At 36.7% G+C, this 19,833-nt stretch overlaps 1 protein-coding gene across 20 annotated transcripts in view; it reads right to left on the minus strand.

Annotated features, from left to right (window-relative positions):
• The window catches only part of EYA1 (EYA transcriptional coactivator and phosphatase 1), a 295,372-nt gene that overhangs the window by 83,546 nt on the left and 191,993 nt on the right, over positions 1-19,833 (minus strand). For all 20 annotated transcript variants that reach the window (XM_036031207.1, XM_036031210.1, XM_036031209.1 and 17 more), the window contains 2 exons: positions 11,154-11,236; positions 10,549-10,735 (listed from right to left, as the gene is read on the minus strand). In XM_036031207.1, the coding sequence (XP_035887100.1) occupies positions 10,549-10,735; positions 11,154-11,236 (270 nt within the window). The remainder of the gene's footprint in view (positions 1-10,548; positions 10,736-11,153; positions 11,237-19,833) is intronic.

The raw sequence follows: 19,833 nt of genomic DNA on the forward strand, positions 1-19,833 counted from the left end.
ATTAGATTCACAGCGACTGTTACCTTATCAAGGACTAAAAGACTTAAAATAAGAGAACCTTGAAAACTTTTAGCTATCAGCCATAATAAACCACAGGCAAGAAAATGTGTTGACTACCCTTACAGAGTTAACCAGAAGTCAGAGATGAGTAAATATTAATTGAATTAATTTTAGAGAATTGCTTTGACTTTTCTTTCTGTATTCCATAACTATTACTTCCCTTCCACGCAATCACTAATTTAGGTCTCCCAGGTAAATTAATTCCTCAGGAAGGGTCTCGTGACTAAATTAATAGAGCTTTATTATCCCAGGAGTGTGGTCATTAATCACTCGCCAGTAGTCTGTGGACAACCTCATAAAAACTTCCATTGTCCTTCTCACACACTTTAACCTTGCTTTAACCATCCCCAGTCATTCTCTGTCAAGGAAACTGGTGACCACACCTCAGAGGCTTTCATCTCTGAAACAACCACCATGCACGATGCACTATAGTAATAATACTCACAAGGGGAAACGCTTCGGCCTCCTGAAACCAGGGATATGCCTTTCGTGTCACCTCCACATCCCCAGCACCAAGCATGGTGCCTGGCACACAGAAGTAATTATGAACATCTGCTTGGTATGTGTCAGCTAGACACTTGCATAACTTCATTCTCACATTCATTCTAAGCTTAAGAGTGGTATTATGCACATTTTATAGAAAACTGATACACCAAAGTGCTAAGAGACCTGCCCAGGGTAAATCAGAACCTGGGTTGGCCCAGGTCCGAGTCCCTAGCTGCCACTCCGGTTTCTCTCACTTGTACGCCAAGGAAGCGTGGTGCCCAAGAGACACTCACAGATATTGTCTACAGGAGTGGGCGGGTGGAGAGTGGAGAACTACATGCAGTTCCCAGTGAGTCTCACTGTGTCAATGTATCAGAAAAAACTGCAAGTGAGGAACCTGATAAACTTGGCCCCAACAACTTGTATCCTGAACATATCCTACTTTGGGACTCATTAAAGGACACCCATCCTCAGGAGACAGGGGTGCTGCCCAGGGCAGCATGGGAAAGGCCACACCATGTCATGCTGTCCCCCAAGGCTGCCACTTCAGAGTGCCATCAAGAGGTGCCTCTGATGACAATGACAGGCTGTGCTGCTTTGGGAAAACTTAATCTTTCTGGATTCCTTATTCATAATCACTCAAGTGACGGTCCTAGGCAAAAGAGTTCGTATGATCATTTCACCTTTAAAATTCAAAACTTCCTTATTGCCCAGTTGCTCAAGCTAACATTACTCATGCAGATTTGTAGACATATTAGAGTTATTAATTTAAAGATCAGCTATGTTCCAAATATTTTAAAACAAGCAGTTTGAAATCTGGAAGCTATTTTCTCACAGAAACAATGGTAGACATGCATTCCAAACCAATCCATGACTATCAAGCCAGTCAGTAATCTGGGGATTATTGGGCTGCGCTTACGGGGGGAGCAAAAGTAGGTTTACGGTTGTATGTGCAACGCAGAGTTCATTCTTGTATTATTATTTATTAATTGTATTATTTTCCATAGGAATGACTGGAAACCTACTTCTGCCCCACCCTGTGTACAATGTAAACTATTCCAATGTTGCAGTCAAACATTAGCAGTTACCTAAAAGTGGAAACAGTAAACTTTGTCTTAAATAGGAGTGCTGAAGAAAATGCAATTTTAATTTTATGAAATTGGTGAAGTTTCTGAAGGGGCCATATAAATATTTTCAAAAGTGTTAGAAAGAGATTGTACTGGGGTACTTTCACTTTAAAATGGACGGCTGCCCTGCTGCTTGGCATGAAAATGTCAGTATCCCTGTACTTTTTTTAGTCATCAAGTATCAACTCATCAGCTGTGAGGTAGGAGCAGAAAAAATGTTGTCAAGGTAGAGAATGAATTCCTTGGTGAATGGGGGGAGGGAAATGGTGAAGAGATGTTGTGGAAAATTATTTCCAAAGCAGGTCCGTGACATACAATTATTAAATAGGATAAAGGGGGAGCGAGGATAGAGCAGACTCAAGAAAGCAGAAGATACAGTTCAGGGAATACTTACAGTACAAAATAACTTTACATATATTACATACTGCTTCTCCATCACTGCAGACCTATCTATTTTAGCAGCAAATAGAGAACATTCAAACATTTTACACATATTTAACTGAATACCTTCTAACGTCTACCTTGGCTAGGTGCTATGAGTGATTAAAAAAACGAATACCAGGTAGCTACTACATTTTATAACTCTTTGTTTACACTTTCATGTTTCTGCAGGTCTGAAATTTCAGACACAGTGGTTTCAAGAAGTGGCACGCTTTCCTGATTAAGAACTCAGGTTTGGAGCCAAGCTTCTGGAGTTGAAATGCCAGGGCTGACTTCTCCTGGGCATCCCCGTCTGTAAAGTGGGGAGAAGGACAACACCGCCTGTCTCATGGAGCGAGGGAGGAAGGAGCTAACTTCACGCATGAGTGGTGCATAGAACAATGTCTAGCGCGTAGTAAGCACTCAGAAAATATTAGCTACTATTATACTTGTATATCAAATCCATAACAAAAATACTTATCAAGTATTTTTCTGTATGTTAAGTCAAAAAGTAGGGTCTAGAAGAGCATGTATGGCATTCTGCTTTAAGGAAAAGAATAATGAAAAGTATGTATACTTGAATATGAAAGAAAGTGGCCAGGGCAGGTGCTAGGCATGTATTTATGCAGAGTGTATGCTTGGAAAAATACAGGAGAGACTGATTCTCTGAAAGGTCCTGGGTATAGGAGAGGAAGAGAATTTCATTCTCTGAAAACCTTTATATACTTTTATAATTTTGTCCCGTGCTCATATGTTATCATCCCGTAAATTTTAAAAAATCATTAAACTTAATTTTTTTGTGGCTCTCAAGCAGGAACTAAAGTTGGTTCATCAATCCTACCTTTATTTAAAGTTAATCCAAAACTCATTCACCAACCTTTCAATCCCAATTGAATGAGATAGAAAGATGGCAAACACAGATAGCTTTGTTCTCTTCCCCACCACCTCAAACTAAAAACCTGGGTCAGTCAATGCTCCATCCTCCAGCTTAAACATGGGAACTTACTACATTGGTTAGTGCTGGTACCACTCGATACTTAATGCCTTACAGAAACAGTAAATCAATTAGCTACAAAAAAGATAAATATAAATGGTTAGGAAGGTCAGTAAATTAACTTGATTAGCTCAATAATATATGCCTTCTTACTTTGATTATTTACATACATCTTATGTTATATATAACCATAAGGAAAAAATTACACATTCAAACCCAAGTATTAATCTGATGCTATAAGGTATCCTGACTTCTGGCTAACTACTTGACAAAATTACTCAAGCCTGTAATGAGGCACAAAATGGGTAAATGCTAAAACACCAAATTTTTCACATTTTGGAAATACAGTCCAAAATTCAAAGGTAAGGAAACTCATTTTTATTACATTTCTGACAATACAAAACAATGAGTGAACTTAATTTCCAAGAATTGTATAATCTTGTTAAGGTTAACACTGCCTGTCCTCTAGGGAGAAACAGAAAGAAGGAAAACACTCGCAACCAAGACAAACTAGCTGACCAACCCCAAACGAACATCTGTTTTGTTTTCTCACGTCTCAATAGCCTGGCTATTTTAGATACAAATATTTGTTCTGCTGACAAATGTTTCCAAAATGTCAGTGAAAATTGTTTCACTGAAATAGTTTATTTCTGAGCTGAACAAATGGCAAACTTCTCCCAAGTCCACAGGCATCTGTGAAAATGAGCAAGTACGGCCTAAAGATTTTTCAAAACCGCTCATCTGGCGAAACACAGGACTCTAGGTGCCTGCTATTGCAGATCTCCTGGTCATTCTCTACAGGGCAGACGCAGGCATGTTGGGTGGTGTAGACATGGCCCAGATTCCTCGCATTTAGAGGGGAGACGCGGGCAGGTTAGTTTTCCATCCTGTCACACTGAATTCCTGTGAGAGCTCAGCATTCTCCTGCAGCTTCTCACAAGAATGCTGCCCTGTTTTCAGGCGCTTTGCTCTACTTTTGGGGCCTTGGCAAGGATCAAAGAAGCAGAGGGAACAAATGGTTTCCCATGCATATTGAATTCCCTCTTATACTGACTTTTCTTCTGTCACTTGAAATTCAATATTAGCAAGATTCCCCTACATCACCTTAACCAGTAACTTGTCTGCATGCAGTCAGAGCATGAAAAGGTGGATTTCAACCACAAGGTTTTTGGTCAGGAATTCAAATGAACAAATTGGATGAGAAATCAACCTTTTTAAGGTATCTGTACTAAAACTCATTACTGATAAAAACAAACTAGCCTTTATTTCACATTAGCCCCCAAAATTTAATTTGTTGTTTTCTCTCTCTGACTGCTTTGCATTATTTAAAAAGTATAATTTTATAGGTTAATAATTCTTTCATAAGAATTAGGCCTCAAAATTCTTGATTAACTTAATACCTAACATTTACCAAGCATTTAAGAGCTAAGTGCCACATTTTCTTCATCTGTAAAATGGGAACAAATAGTACCTACCTCACGACTATCTTATAAGATGGCAAGTAATGTAATGTGAACCTCCAAACCCAACAACTGTATTTTTACCATGTATTATTAATATGATAGTTGTCCTAACTATTATGAGATGTTCTAAGAAATTTTGGACAAGAAATATGTCTTCAAACCAAATTATTTAAATACAGCACAGTAATTGAATTACAAATGAGTGTTCATATTTTAAGTATACATATGAGTCAAATGATACAAGTACTCTTGTTTAAGTACTCTTTTTAGAAAAGTGAATTAAAAACATTCCTTCATGAAAATTACTTTTAGGTGGTAAAATTATTTTTATTACTTTTAAAAAATATATTTATTCAGTTATGTTGGTAATAATATGCCTTAAGATACTAGGATTGAATACAAGGAATTAACATCCTCTTTATATATCAGTGGCAAAGAGATAATAATGTGTGTTCAGATATTAGCATAAAAGATAAACATCCTAAAATGTTTTTTTTTCTTTTTTAACAGTTTGTATATTTTTAAACATCGAAGAAAATCATTGACTTTATAAGGAAGAGCTGCAAACACACACTGCAACACACAGGTGATGTGTTACAGAACTGTACACTTGAGGCCTATAATTTTATTACCCAATGTCACCCCATACATTTTAAAAAGAAATTAAAAATAAATTTTTGTTTTGAAAACTTGAAAACAATTTAAAATGAAATCCATTATTTAAAAATTAAAGTAATCATTGATTTAATTTTGATATTGTCTTACAGTCTTAGATTTAAATAAGAAAAAAGTTGACTCTGATCAAACTTTCTTTTTTAGATAGTGAAACTTGAATGTGACATGTAATACCCTTTTCCCAGAAGCTAAACATATTCTCTAACAACAGAAAGCCATTTAATTGGGAGGATATGAATAACTGGGCTATTGTCACAAATGATACATGCTGTACAACATCACATTTCTGTAATTTTTCCCAATAAAATGCTTATAAGTATATGCCTCTTTAAAAGGGCAAATTTTAATGATAATGAAAATAAAACTATTTTAAAATAAATAAAAGTGAAAAAGTTACCTATCGAATTATGTGGGATGCAACATAAGCGGTGCCTAGAGGACACATGACAGCACTGACTGTACATATTAGAAAAAAAATTAAAATCAATACTCCAAAACTTAAGCCTTAAATAACTAGAAAAAGAGCAAATTAAATGAAAAGTAATCAGAAGAAATAAAAGGCAGAAAATTCAATAAAAGTTGAGATGATAAAAACAATAGATAAATATCAACATAAAAGTTGGCTCTTTTACAAGATCAATAAAATGGATAAACCTGTACCTAGGCTAACCAGTACAAAAAGACATAAATATTAATATTGAAATTGAAAGAATGGCCATCACTGGCAATCTCAAAGGCATTAAAATGCTAATAAAGGAATATTGTGAACAACTCTATGCCTACACATTTTTATAACCTAGATGATATGGACCAGTCCTTGAAAGACAATCTACTAAGACTCACACAAGGAGAAACATATCATCTGAATAGGCTTAACCCATTAAAGAAATTAAGTGAATAATTAACTTTCTAAAACCTAAAGGATTAGACCTACCTAGATGGGTTCATTAGTGATTTCTACCAAATATTTAGGGAATGAATAATACTAATATTCTACAATATATTCCAGAAAACAAATGCAGAGGAAACATTTCCTAACTTAGTCTATGCGGTCAGTATTAACCTAAAACCAAAACCAGAAAAAGACATTACAAGAAATGGAAACTATAGACCAATATATCTTATGAACATAGATGCAAATATCCTTAATACAATATTAGCAAAACTAAATCCAATAATGTACAAGAAAAATTATACATTATGACCAAGTAAGATTCATTCCGGGTATGAAAAGCTGGCTCAATATTTGAAGATCAATTAATGTAATCCATTACATCAACAGGCCTAAAGAAGAAAAATCATATAATCGTATCAACAGATGCAGAAAAGGCATTCTTGATACAAACTCTCAGCAAACTAGAGCTAGAGGGGACCTTCCTCCGGCTGATAAAAAAAATCTACAAAGAACCTACAACTAACACCATACTTAATGGCCAAACTCTGAATCAGCGACAACATCAAATGCTGGCAAGGATATGGAGCAATAGAAACTCTCATTCTTTTATCAGTGGGAGCACAAAATGGAAGAGCCACTTTGGAAGACAATTTGGCTTTTTTTTTTTTTTTTATAAAACTAAACATACTATTACCATATAATCCAGGAATCACACTCCTGGGCATTGACCAAAATGAACTAAAAATTAAGTCCATACGAAAACCTGCATATAAATGTTTGTAATGGTTTTATTCATAGTCACCAAAATTGGAAGCAAGTGAAATGTCCTTTTAGTTGGGGGGTGGGGAGAAGGCTGGCATCTCTATTTGAAGAGTAAGCGTGACTTTCTTGAATCCAATAAATGGAATGTTGCTGAATGACCAGATAAACCTCACTGTATTTCTCAAGGTAAATGGATTCCTACATACCTCCAGATGATGTGAACTTTATTAAGATAGTCAAAACATAGCTAACAAACTCACTTTTAAAAATGAATGCAAAGGATTATACAGCTGCTAAGAGAATAGACTTAGAAGTTCTCATTACAGGAAAAACACATCTGTAACTATACGGAACCCTGGAGGTTAACTCGACTGATCATGGCGATCACCGTACAGTCTATGCAAATATCGAATGATGATGCTGTGCACCCAGAACAAACATGCTGCGTGTGCACTACAGCTCAATAAAAATGAAAACCAATGCGCTGTTTTCAGTTTTTAAAGTGAATTAGATATTTGAAATACTTTCATTTTCAAGTTGTTATTTTTAATGTATTACACATGCCCTTCCAAAGAATATAATTTTCAATATTTAGTTATGAACATATTAAAATAATGATTGAGCTTAAAATGCATGTGGAGGTACATGTGTATAAATAACACTGAGTAAAGCTATGGATTTAAGAGATACCTATTCTTCATATAACTTTAAAAATATACAATTAAAAAAACAAATGAGTCCTTACATGTTTGCCCTGAAGAAACCTTACAGGGTTATCTTTCTATGTTCATTCTGACACAAGAGTTCTATGAACAATACCACAACAGGTACCATAAGTATGTATGTACCTATACCACATGGTTGCATGAAACTAGCAGACAGATAATGACTAGTCTATCTTTTCAGCATTAGAAAATATGGACTGGAAAGTCACTACACTTACTTAAAAAATTAAAGAAAAACACTTGAACCCTGGCTGGTATGGCTCAGTGGATTGAGTGCTGGCCTGAGAACCAAAGGGTTGCCGGTTCGATTCCCAGACTATAGGGCACATGCCTGGGTTGTGGGTCAGGTCCCCAGTGTGGGGTGCATGAGAGGCAACCACACGCTGATGTTTCTCTCCCTCTCTCTTCCCCACTCTAAAAATAAATAAATTTTTTTTTAAAAAAGAAAAACACTTGAAATTATTTGAACAAAAATAGAGATTATTTCAGCTATTTTAATTTCAATCTTAAAACAAAAACATTGTTATGTATAATAAAGAATTCCTTTCATTTTTTTACTTTAATAAATATATGTACTTTACAAAAAAACTCCCTTTTAATCAAGAAGGACAAGTCTATAATTTTAAATATCATTAGTAAGAAGAAAAGGTTAGTGCCAGAAAACTGAGGCTAAATCCACAGTATTACCACAAATGTAAAAAAATACCCCCAAAACCCAGACTAAATATTCCTTGAATTTTTTAAAGTAATCCACATTTCTTTTTCAGTGTGGAAACTCACTGAACTTTCCATTTCTAACTATGCAACACACAAAAAAGGCTTATCCATACACAGTTATTTAGTGGGGAATGTTGAATACAAGAAATCTGAAAAATACTTTCTCCCCAGTTCAGCTCATTCCTATTTGTAGCCATAAAGATAATGAAATTGAAATAAGTGTCCACAACATTAAGCGTTTATTCAAATAAAACCTAAAATAGATCATTTGACCTTAAAATCATTTATACCTTTAGAAAATTATAATTTTGCTTTGTTTCCCAAGTGGCACCAACTCTGTGCCAAGCCATTCCCACTCTCTTACATGGCATCGCTTTTATAAATAAAACTCACTGAAAACAACATCAAATTTCAGAGACCAGCTTTTGTGACTAAATTGTTTTTTCTAAAAAGCTCTAATCACCCTTAATTTAAAAAACACAAGTAAGTCTCCACCAGCTTGTTTTATACTGTAAACTTCACAACCAAAATGCCATTGAATTGAGTAAAATTATTCTGCTGTCTCCTTTTCTCTGTTATTCCATGGACCCTAAAAGAGTTTTCCTACTTCTCAGTCACATAGCTATCTTCATTTCAAGATTTCAAGGCCCCTTTTAGCCCTCAAGATCTTGCGAGACCCAGAACGTTCATGTGAAAATGCGAGCTACCCCTGTAAGTTGGCAGAAGGCATTACCTTTCCTCATGAAGTTTATGAAAGCAGGGGAGAATATGCTATATTTTCTGCAATAAATTCAGTATCTTCTATAACAAAGGTCATCTTCAGTGAGGTTATACAGATGTAGAATCTACTTAAAAGACAGAAGAGACATGTATACTAGGTTCCATGAATACTGTACTTATACATGTGGCATGAAGAATATTCTATCAAGCTAGATTTTTTAAAAAGGTAAATGGAATATGATGTTCAAATATAAAAATGTTTAGACTTGGGATGTACAGAAAAAGTGAGTATTGGCAATTAGTTGAAATTCCTAAACTTGTTTAGGAATGATGTAACTTCTGGCTCTAGAATAAAATTCTTAGCATATATTTAAGAGAAAAGGTAGAACACAAAACTTTAGATGTTTTTTGAGGATCATCTGCTAATATTTACAGAATAAACTTATAGCCAAATTTAAATTAGTCATCTGTTATCTAAAACTTTTTTTTCATGATTAGGATAATCACCTAGAATTAATACTCTGATCAAAATATATAGGTGAGTCTTTCCGTATAAGACCATTTTAACCTGACTTGCAGCAACAGAATGGGCTTTGGTCTAGAAATAAAAAGACAGCCCTGGCTGGTGTGGCTCGGTGGATTGACAGCCAGCCTGCAAACCAAAGGGTTGCTGGTTCGATTCCCAGTCAGGGCCCATGCCTGGGTTGCAGGCCAGCTCCACAGTAAGGGGTACACAAGAGGTGACCACACATTGGTGTTTCTTTCCTTTTCTTTCTCTGTCCTTTCCCCTCTCTCTAAAAATAAATAAAATCTTTAAAAAAAAAGGCAAAGGAAGAAAACTCCTTGACTCTTGGAGGATCGTAGCTCACCTCATTGTCCATGAAAGAAGAGATTATATTTAAAAAATGTTAAGACAAGGATGAAGAAGTATCAAAACCATAGTAGAAAACCTTCCAGGAATGGAGAGGGCCCATCAAGGGGCGTGCGGACGATGGAAAACGCCCACACTTGGGCCTGCAGTTCGACACTCACAACAGGCACAAGTAGGAAAGGACTGGCCAGGGGAGTAATGGGTTTCCATTGTCACCAACCCTTTGATGCTATTTGATATTTTTGGGAAAACATTAAATATTTAATGATAATAAACATTAAATTCAAGGTGATGTTACTTATTTTCATATTTAATATGTTAGCAAATTTATCATTATAGTTAAGTAATTATAGCTAAATATAAGTCTACATCTAAAAAGCAATATATATCTTGAAAAATGTATATTTATAATTAAATATTTATTTCATGTGTTTTTGAAGTTTACATACTTTATACTAAAATTTTTAAACAAATAAATATAAAGTCACAGCCACGATCACACTGCTTGATTTATATGTAGGCTTGCCAAAATTTGCCAAAACTGTGTGACCACTGCATGAATAGATGACTGTAGAAAAATTCATTTAAAGCACCAGAAATACAGCCTGCAGAGCCCACAAAACGCATAATTACCTGCCGCAGGATCTGTCACTGCTTGGCTGGTGATGCCAGATGGTGGCTCTTGAAGCTGGTAGGTGGCATTTGTTGAAGGCGTGTTGGGGCTGGTGTTGCTGGTTGTCATATAATGAGCTGGATATGGCGAGCTGTTATAATACTGTGCGTACTGACCCTGGCCGAAACTGGGATAAGATGGGTAGTCCTATGCAATCAAATCATACAAGAATCGTCTGTCAGAATACAGCTGCTTATTTCCTACATTTCAAAGTAGAGCTGCAAACAAATTTGTCTCTGAATTACATAGAAACATACAAGCACACTTTGACTGAAGTGCTCAGATTTGCAAACAAATTTTACATAAGATCAGACACACTCTTCATGTTTCTTCTATGTCATGATGCATTAATAGGTAAAATTAAACCAACCTGAAAACCATGTAAGACTATTCACCATGTAAGACTACTAAAGAGATTTAAAAAAAAGAAAAAGAAAAAAACTACTGAAAAGCTTAGGGAGGCTCTCTCACATTATACTGTACTATAAACAGACCCTTTTTCATAGAAGAAAATCATCTGTTGCAGTTTTAAAATTTCAGAAATTAAATTGGCTTTTTAAATTACCTGCTGTGAACTGTTAAATCCAGAGGAATTTGTGAGTGAATTATTTCCTGTATATAATCCTGACGATGTTGTAAAACTGCTACCTAAAACAAAATGAAAAGAAATATGGTTGACTGAACTGGGTGGAATAACGTCTACAGGAAATTATTACTTAGATAAAGCAGAGTTGGAGTTCATTGTAAATATGCGTGGTTTCTCTTCAAAACCAGGATCCACTGCCATGGCTAAAATGTCATTTTTCTAAAATGGTTGACAATTTTTGTTTTACCACATTACAAAGAATTAAAAAGTAAAGAGGAGTACATTTGTGATGACAGGGTGACACATATAAACTATGGATGAAACTATACATCTGTGCAAAAATTTAGACACCGAGCTTTCCATTTCAATTAGTAAAACACAACAGGATTTTTCACATCTTGATGTGTGCTTAGTAAAATGATGAGTCAAGATGAGATGGTCTTCGAAGTTCTTATAAGCTCACAAACTATGTTGCTGCTTCCAAGAACCTAAAGTGCTTGCAATTATCATCATAATGACCCACTGAAAAAGGTGATTATTTCATTTCACAGAACAAGGAAGGGCAGCACTTGAAGTATTTGTAAAACAAAGATCAGACAGGAACATGAGCAATGCTTTATTATTACATGCTCTGTCCAGGTAACGCTTTATTTGTGGAAGAGCTAACTGTGATCAACAATTAACAGCAGGCACTGTGCAGGGCACAAACCTCAGAGCACGTCTGAGTTCTGTCCCTCACTTTATTCACGATCTTCTTATTAAACCACGCAAAGCAACAGTATACTAATTTTGATGACCATATTGGTAAAGATTTTTGGAAAGACAAGATCAGAGACTGGCGTGTGTATGAACGAGGGTACTCATGTATGGCAAATTGGGAATTTAAATAGGCACAACCTTTCTGTTGGGCTATCTGGTCAGTTATTAAGAAATTCTGTATACCATTTAACCCAGCAGTTTTATTGCCAGACCTTTACTCTAAGAAACAAAATAGGGATTTATACAAAGATTTAGTGAAGATGTTCTTCAGCGTTGTTTCTAATAACAACACAGACAGTATCCCAAAGTTTTCCATAGGTGTCAATCAGAAAATAGGTTACTATTGTATAAAGGTGTTTAAATGATATTATAATGACATTCAATGATGTGGGAAAAAATTCATACTATTTTGCTAAATTCTAAAATAGTAAAAAATATTTTTGGTGATCTCATTGGAAATATTTTTAAAAGCAGAAAACATTTTTTTCTTTTCTTTCCACTCATTTTTTTTATTAAGTTTACTGGGGTGGCGTTGGTTAATACGATCATATAGGTTTCAAGTGCACAGTTCTGACACATCATCAGTATATCTCATGGTGTGCCCACCAACCTAAGTCAAATCTCTCATCACCGTATATTTGACCCCCCTACCCTTTACTGTCCCCCTCAACCCCTTTCCCTCTGGCAACCCCCATACTATAGTCTGTGTCTAAAGGCATAAGACATTTTTAAAAAACACGAAAATCTCAGAAATGTTATCTATAGAGAGACATAATCACTGATCACATAATATTCATAAAGCCAATGTACATTCTTAAATATTCTACTCAGAACCTGTGTTGCTTCTGCTAATAGAAAAACCATTTAAAAAAACCAAAAATTTTATGGCAAATGATGGCACAGGCTATTTACAGATGCCTGCAGCGAATATATGCCAATTATTTACTTGCTACTGAACATTTACGTGATGGCTTAAGAGTCAGAAAACAGAGTTTTCAGTTGATCACTTAGGAGCTGTTTGAACTTTGGACAAATCACCTAATCACTCTAAGATATATTTTCTTTACTGGCAAAAGCTCTACTTCGTAGTGTTTCTTACACAGATCAAATGAGGTAACATTTCTGAAAGCACAGTCAACAGTCTACAGTGTCCACGAATGTTAAGAACTGTTATTGTTTATCCCAGCAAACATTTCCAGCATTCTCCACTGGACTCATATATTCCTTCTGTCTTTACACTTTCCCAAACTAGATAAACATGACTCGATCTTTTTGCATATCTAACATTCTTTTTCTACTTACTTAATCAAGCATCTCTGAACTTTGAAAACCCAGTCTGATGATTTGTTATTTTCATTAAGAAGGAAAAACATTTCTGAAGGTCATTTTCAATTTAGTTAACACACAGACTCACATTTGAGGTTTTTTCAGTTGTATCTTTCAGGAACACCAACTGTTCAAAATTCCCAGAACACCCATCACAGATAAGCAGAGCACTCTCACGCTGCTAATACTTACCCCACAATGAACATCAAGGCCTCAACTGACGAGATTCCCATATTAATGTTCATTTTATGTGGCAATCTCATACTTCTTAATCATGGTAAATACTGGGCCCATGGTGATAGTTACACGGGGATAAAAAGATGACTAAGACATATCCTTGTACCTCACAGGACTTATCAGGATGACATAAGCTTTGTTTTGTTTTTATAAACACTGGACTTCATGGGCATATGAGTCACTCATTCTGTATTTGTATTAGCATATCAGGGAACAATTAATACTGGTACTATATATAAAGCAAACTTATAAGGAGCATTTTAAAAATTCCTTGTAAAACATTTTTTGGGGTTAAAAATGTGACTATCAATGCTTTTAAAAGAACTTTAAGTATTTTATATATTTGATAGGAAAAATTACTTTGAGTTATGACTTGTAGTTTCATTTAAACTATACATTTTTAGGTTATGACTTGCTACTTTCATTTATACTACACATTTTCAAACAATAAATACAGAACCCAATAATCCCTATCCACCAAGAAAATGAATAAGATATAGAAAATATATTTCAAAAATGGATGTTTTCATTTCATAAGTTATTCCCTGGAACAAAGCAGAAAAGACTGTGGAAGCTGTATTGGCACATACAGGCCACTGAGGTATGACCAAGTAAATCACAGTTCAGCACTGCAAATGGTACCCAGGTGACTTTGCAGACTTAATGCTACTTCCAAGACTGCACATTAGCTGGGATTCAACATAAGTTATATTCATTTACTGGCTGACTGCAGGCTGGATTCCATTCCATTTAGTGTGCTGAGCAGGCATTTAATGGCACTCAGCGGCCCAGGAGATTTAATGCAACTTCCATAAGGATCTCACTTACTTCAGAGAGAGGTGTACAAACTAGAGAATCAAGCTCGGGCAATATTAATTTTTCACCACCAGAATCAGATCTGCCTTCATGCAGGACTCAAGCCCAGAGAACTGCTAACACTTAGTCCAGACCACCAGCACTGGGTGTCTGTGCGGCCTCCTTTCCTGGGTTCCTGCCCACCGTCTGACCCCTCCAGTTCATTCTCCACAAAGGCAGTGCAATACATTCTCTAATATGCATGTCTCATCTTCACACTCCCCTGCTAAAGAAAAGTAACCATTAGTGGCTCGCTATTGCTCTCAGGATAAAATCGGAACTCCTTACTAGGGCTTGTTCATTAGGCCCAGGTCTGTTCCAGTTTATTTCTTGGGCTTCCTTAGTCTCTTCCCAGTAATCCCAACCCCAACCCAGACACCCATTCCAACACTAGCGAAGCAACAGGAGGTTTTCTTAAGGTTACTCCTGCCCCTCTTACTTCTACCTGTTATATCCTGGCTAATTTCTTATCAGTGTCACAAATCAGCATGGAAGAAAAGCCCTTTTCCTCAGAAAAACCTCCCAAGTTCCCATCTTCTCTCCTTCCTAAACCTGGATTACTGAATCAATCAACCAATTTATCTATCTCTGTGATATGTATTTGCTATATATATTTATATATCTACAACTTATCAGTATTTTAAGCTAACTTGTGCTAATTAATTAGTAATTAACAAGTTAATACAAATTAATACTAACCATATTTAATTAGTCCTTTCCCTATCAAATAGTCTAAAAGAACCCTAGGTTATAAAAGCAATTGGGTATTTGTAGACAACCCATACAAACATGCCAAGAATACAAAATATAATAAAACTAAAAATGGATAGCATCCATTAAGTGCTCATTATATGTTCCCCTTTTACATGCTTTACCTATACTTCACAATTCAAACCTATAGAAGTATTCACATTCCCATTTTGTGGATAAGGAAACAGAGGGTTAGGTTAATACAGCTTCCATGAGACGGGTGTGAAATTCATATGGAGCCCAGTCTGGTTTTAGAGTCCACGCAATGCTTTTCACGCTGTCTCCCCTATTCTATATTGCGTTATGGGACATTCCAAAGTTCACTGATGTGTTTGCTTCTCTAAGAACAACAACAATGTACTGGAAGCAAAAACAGAAGTGACAAGAACAAATACTATACTTAAAACTTACCGAGTGGTAACTCTGAATGGGACATTCTGATGTGCACTAAAGTGTTCTTTTCTCTAGGATTAACAACAACATACCAGAAGCAAAATAGAAGTGACAGGAACAAATAATAGTACTTAAAACTTATTGAGCGGTAACTCTGAGCCAGGTCCAAATAAAGGATTTTACATGTTACCGCGCACTGAGCTGTCACAACCACCCCATGAGGTGGGCACTACTAGATCCCATTTTATAAGTAAACAAACTACCCAAGATTATGAGCAACTGGGGCAGACCTGAGATTCGATCCCAGGCCTTCTGGCTCCAGAGCTGAAACTCTTAATCTCCATGGCATATGCCTCTCAAAGTAACCTAGGGGTTTTTCATTTGAATATTGTTTTACCAACATACTAAACACACGGCTACTAATTGCCACAGAATCAGTAGCAAGTACCTGATACAAGGCACATATCTGGGCTTCTCCTCAGACATAGCGATCACAGTCTTGTTGACTCGGAAGGGAGAGGGTATGACTTGAACACACACAGGTTTGCCAAACACCTACAGTGCCTGATTCTTAGCACCACTGTATGTAAGTGGGTGATTTCAGCAACTGCTTCAAAAACACATACCCAGTATATGCTTTATTTTTTCTCACTGAGAAAAGTCATCACACTCATCAAGCATTTGCTGAATGGAAGCTTCTCAGAAACTGTTTTTATGGGTGTTTTTGTTTTTGTTTTTGTTTTTGTTTTGTCCTGAAGCTGAGCTAAAGCTGTTAAGGGTTCCATTCTGACAGCTGATCTGATGCAATTTGGTGCCCACACTACCTGATGAACTTCACGGAACTTTGGAACACCACAAAGCAAAGGCAAAATAGCAATGGCCATGCTCCCAAGAAAGATCCAGTGTGTAGCTGCAAGCCCACTTCCTGGTCTACGCTGGCCTGGCCGGGCAGGAAAGGCACATTCAGCTAGAAGGCTGCTCCCCTCCCCCGCTGGCTTTACACACAGGGGAGAGAGGGCAAGACGTGCCCAGGAAAAGCAGATCTCCTCTTTCCACTAGGAACGAATGCACTGAGAGTTTCTGTTGGATGTACAAGTCTTATAATTTTAAGTCACAGAACTAGGTTTAGTGTTCATGATTGCTTTGTCAAAGTCATAAAAGTATTTTACTTCCCAGAGACGAATGACTTTACGTGAAAAGTCACCTCTAGATAAAACAAAAGAGAGCATAAATATTTTATGATGAAATGTTTTACATTTTATGTAACATTATATCATGAAATTTCCCCAAAGTAGGAAAAAAAAACCTATGTAGAATCCATTATTTCTCAATTAAGGAGTCTGGCAGAGGTGAGTGCAAGTAAAGCTCCAATAACACCCAGTATTATTTTTGGTCAGGTCTGAATTAAGTCATGGTCCAAGCAGGTGGCTCTTGGAATATCTTCTTAACCATTAGCTAAAAGGAAGAAAAAATCTTATCTATTTAAATAGCTAACTATTATGAAAAATCACAGCCATACTTCTTTTTGGAGGAGGGCAGGGAGGGGAGATACTCATTTCCAGAACAAAATGCTGTAAAAATCTTTCCTTTTAGAACACCTCTAGAGACAGAATTATTTTTCATCCCATTGCCCTCTTATTAAAGCAGGGAACATTTATTTTCTGAGTGGGCAGATTAATTATATTATGAAAAACCCTTTTCAAGTTAGTTCAGTTGACAGCACCCACTGGCAGTCTCTACAGGCCCAACCATGACTCAAGACGGTGTTGTAGACCCAAAGGAGCAGGTGTCACGACACCTTCCCTCGAGGAAAGTTTAAGCGCGCACACTCAAGAAGACAACACAAAGAAACATCTGCATGTGTCATCCATGTGGGCACCATGAGCATGGACATGGGCTGCTCAGTGAATGAACTGACACCACCTGGTTAGGGTGGAAAGGAAGACACAACCATGCCCTGAAAAGGACAAGAAGTACATTCCGGCAGGGGTGAGCAGAAACTATCCAAAACTCAGACAGTAAAAAGCTTATAGGGAAGTAGGGGAGGTGGGACTAAAGGTAGGTGGCAGAAGTCTCTTGATCATATGTGTAAGGAAAGAATAACAGGTCAGGATAAGAAATGGCATTCTTTACTTGAAAACCCCCCAAATCTGAATGTTGAATATACCAGTAGGAGTATATAAGGACACAAGAAATGTTACGATTCTTATTCTCCTTTTAAGGATTAGAGGGAGTGGGAAGGGGGGGAAGCTATTATAAATACAAGGATCGGTATGTTTACATCAATGGGTCTGCATATAGGGTTTGGGGTGGAGAGTCGGGATGACGATACAGGGAGAAGAATATGCTGGCCATGCCCTCCCCTAAGGCTCCCCACCCACAGCCACCCTGTTAGTTCAGGATGGGGACTGCTGTCCTGGAAGCTCATCTTACTCATTCTTGCTCCTCTAATTTAGTGCTTCTCTCTCTCAGTCCCCATTTCCCGTCTTTCAAGATCTTTCAGGACCTGAGGTTCAGGTCCTGTCTTTCCAATAAGATTTCCCCCGACTATTCCTCTGTGCACTGGTTTCACCTTCTGGGAACTTCAGCTCAATTATAACTGATACTGTGTAATTTATCTCTTCACTGGAACAATACTAACCGAGCATTCATTAGTGTTATTTTCCTCCTGATCATAAATTCCTTAAATTTCTGTGTTATGTTTATCCCTCTGCCTCACACAGAGAAGGATAAACTGTCTGACTCAGGCCCTCAAAGGATTTCATCTAGGCTCAAGTGGGAGACAGAACTGGGGTTGGAGAATTTTTTTTTTAGTTTAAAAGAATTTATTGGCTTATAAATTTGGAAAGTCTAAAGTTGCATATAGCAAGGCTGGATCTAGGAATTCAAATGATGTTATCAGGTCTCCGTCTCTCCATTTCCTGATGATGTGCTCTGTGCTGGTGTTTGGGAATTGAAACCCAGTATGCTAGGTGACAGGAGGGTCCAGTGAGGATATGGCTCCCATAAAGAATTGGGTGTAGGAGGAAGCCTGTCCATAACTCCTGTTGTGTGTGTGTGTGTGTGTGTGTGTGTGTGTGTAAGCAGTAGGAAGTTTGAAAAGGTGACTTGAAGGCCAACAGGCATCAGGAGAGAAAAATTCTCTCAACTTCCTTATTTGGTCAATGAAAAGAAGAGTAGGGAAAGGAAAAACAATCAAATAATAATTGAGCTTATTTCTCAGATTTTATCTAGAGGACACATACTTTACTGTTTTTTTTTAACTACAGGGTGTATAAAGGCTTATGTTTAAAAAAAAAACCCTAGATTCTAATCCCAACTTTAGATTTAAATTATATGAAGAAAATTAAATGCAGGACCTAGAAGTATTTACTGGAAGGATTTAAAACATTTCTGAATCTCCAGAAATAAAATCCAGCAGAGTTTTAAATTGAACTTTTAAACTGATTACACATCTCGGATTTTAGACAGTTCATAAAAGTCTCACTGATCTTAGATAGGAGTACCATTGACTACAGAGATGATACGAGGAGTTCACACCCATATACCACACGGGCATTCTAACAGAACATGGACCTTATGGTATAGGTATGGACTACTAGCTCTGTTAACTCAGATATTAGCCTATTGCGGATGTGTTAGTGAACAAAAAGAATATTGCTTACATGTGAAAGATTTCAAATTCAGAATGCAATAACATCCTATGTTTTTATAGTACATTTATAATACAATAAGCAGAGAGAACGGTGATTTCCTTGTCCAAGGACACTCGATTAGGAAATGACCATGATCTCCACTTCCAGGTCAGTGTTTTTCATTCAACTATGCCCGATCTACTTTCTAGATTTTCATATTCAGTAACACTGCAAGTGAACTATACAGTATGGAAACTAGTGTTAGTTTTTGGTTACATGAGCATCACAGACACACAACGGGTGGAGACAAGAACACCTGAGAAATTGAGTAAATAAATTTAGAATCAAACTATTTCATTTCTGAAAGATGTGTTCATTGTTCCTCTCCTTTTAGGGTAGTACATAATTTTAAAAGTAAATTATATACAGTCACCCAGGGATAGTGTATCACCAAGATTCTGTTTTCTTGTCACTGTCAGGGGTCCCTACAGAGAAAGGGTGGTGGTCTTGTCAACCGTAACAAATGAGAAACAGTCGTGGCAGAAGACCCTGTGTGAGTCACCCAGTTCTATCAATGCTAAGTGACTGTAGTTTAAAAATTAACCCACATCTGAAAATAAATCCCTACTACATTTCTACAGTTAAGAACCCAGTCTATGTTGATTTATAACATAATTGAAAATGCAAAGTCCAAGTTTTGTGTG

The sequence above is a fragment of the Phyllostomus discolor genome, chromosome 7 (assembly GCF_004126475.2).
Source record: "Phyllostomus discolor isolate MPI-MPIP mPhyDis1 chromosome 7, mPhyDis1.pri.v3, whole genome shotgun sequence".
NCBI classification, from domain to species: domain Eukaryota; kingdom Metazoa; phylum Chordata; class Mammalia; order Chiroptera; family Phyllostomidae; genus Phyllostomus; species Phyllostomus discolor.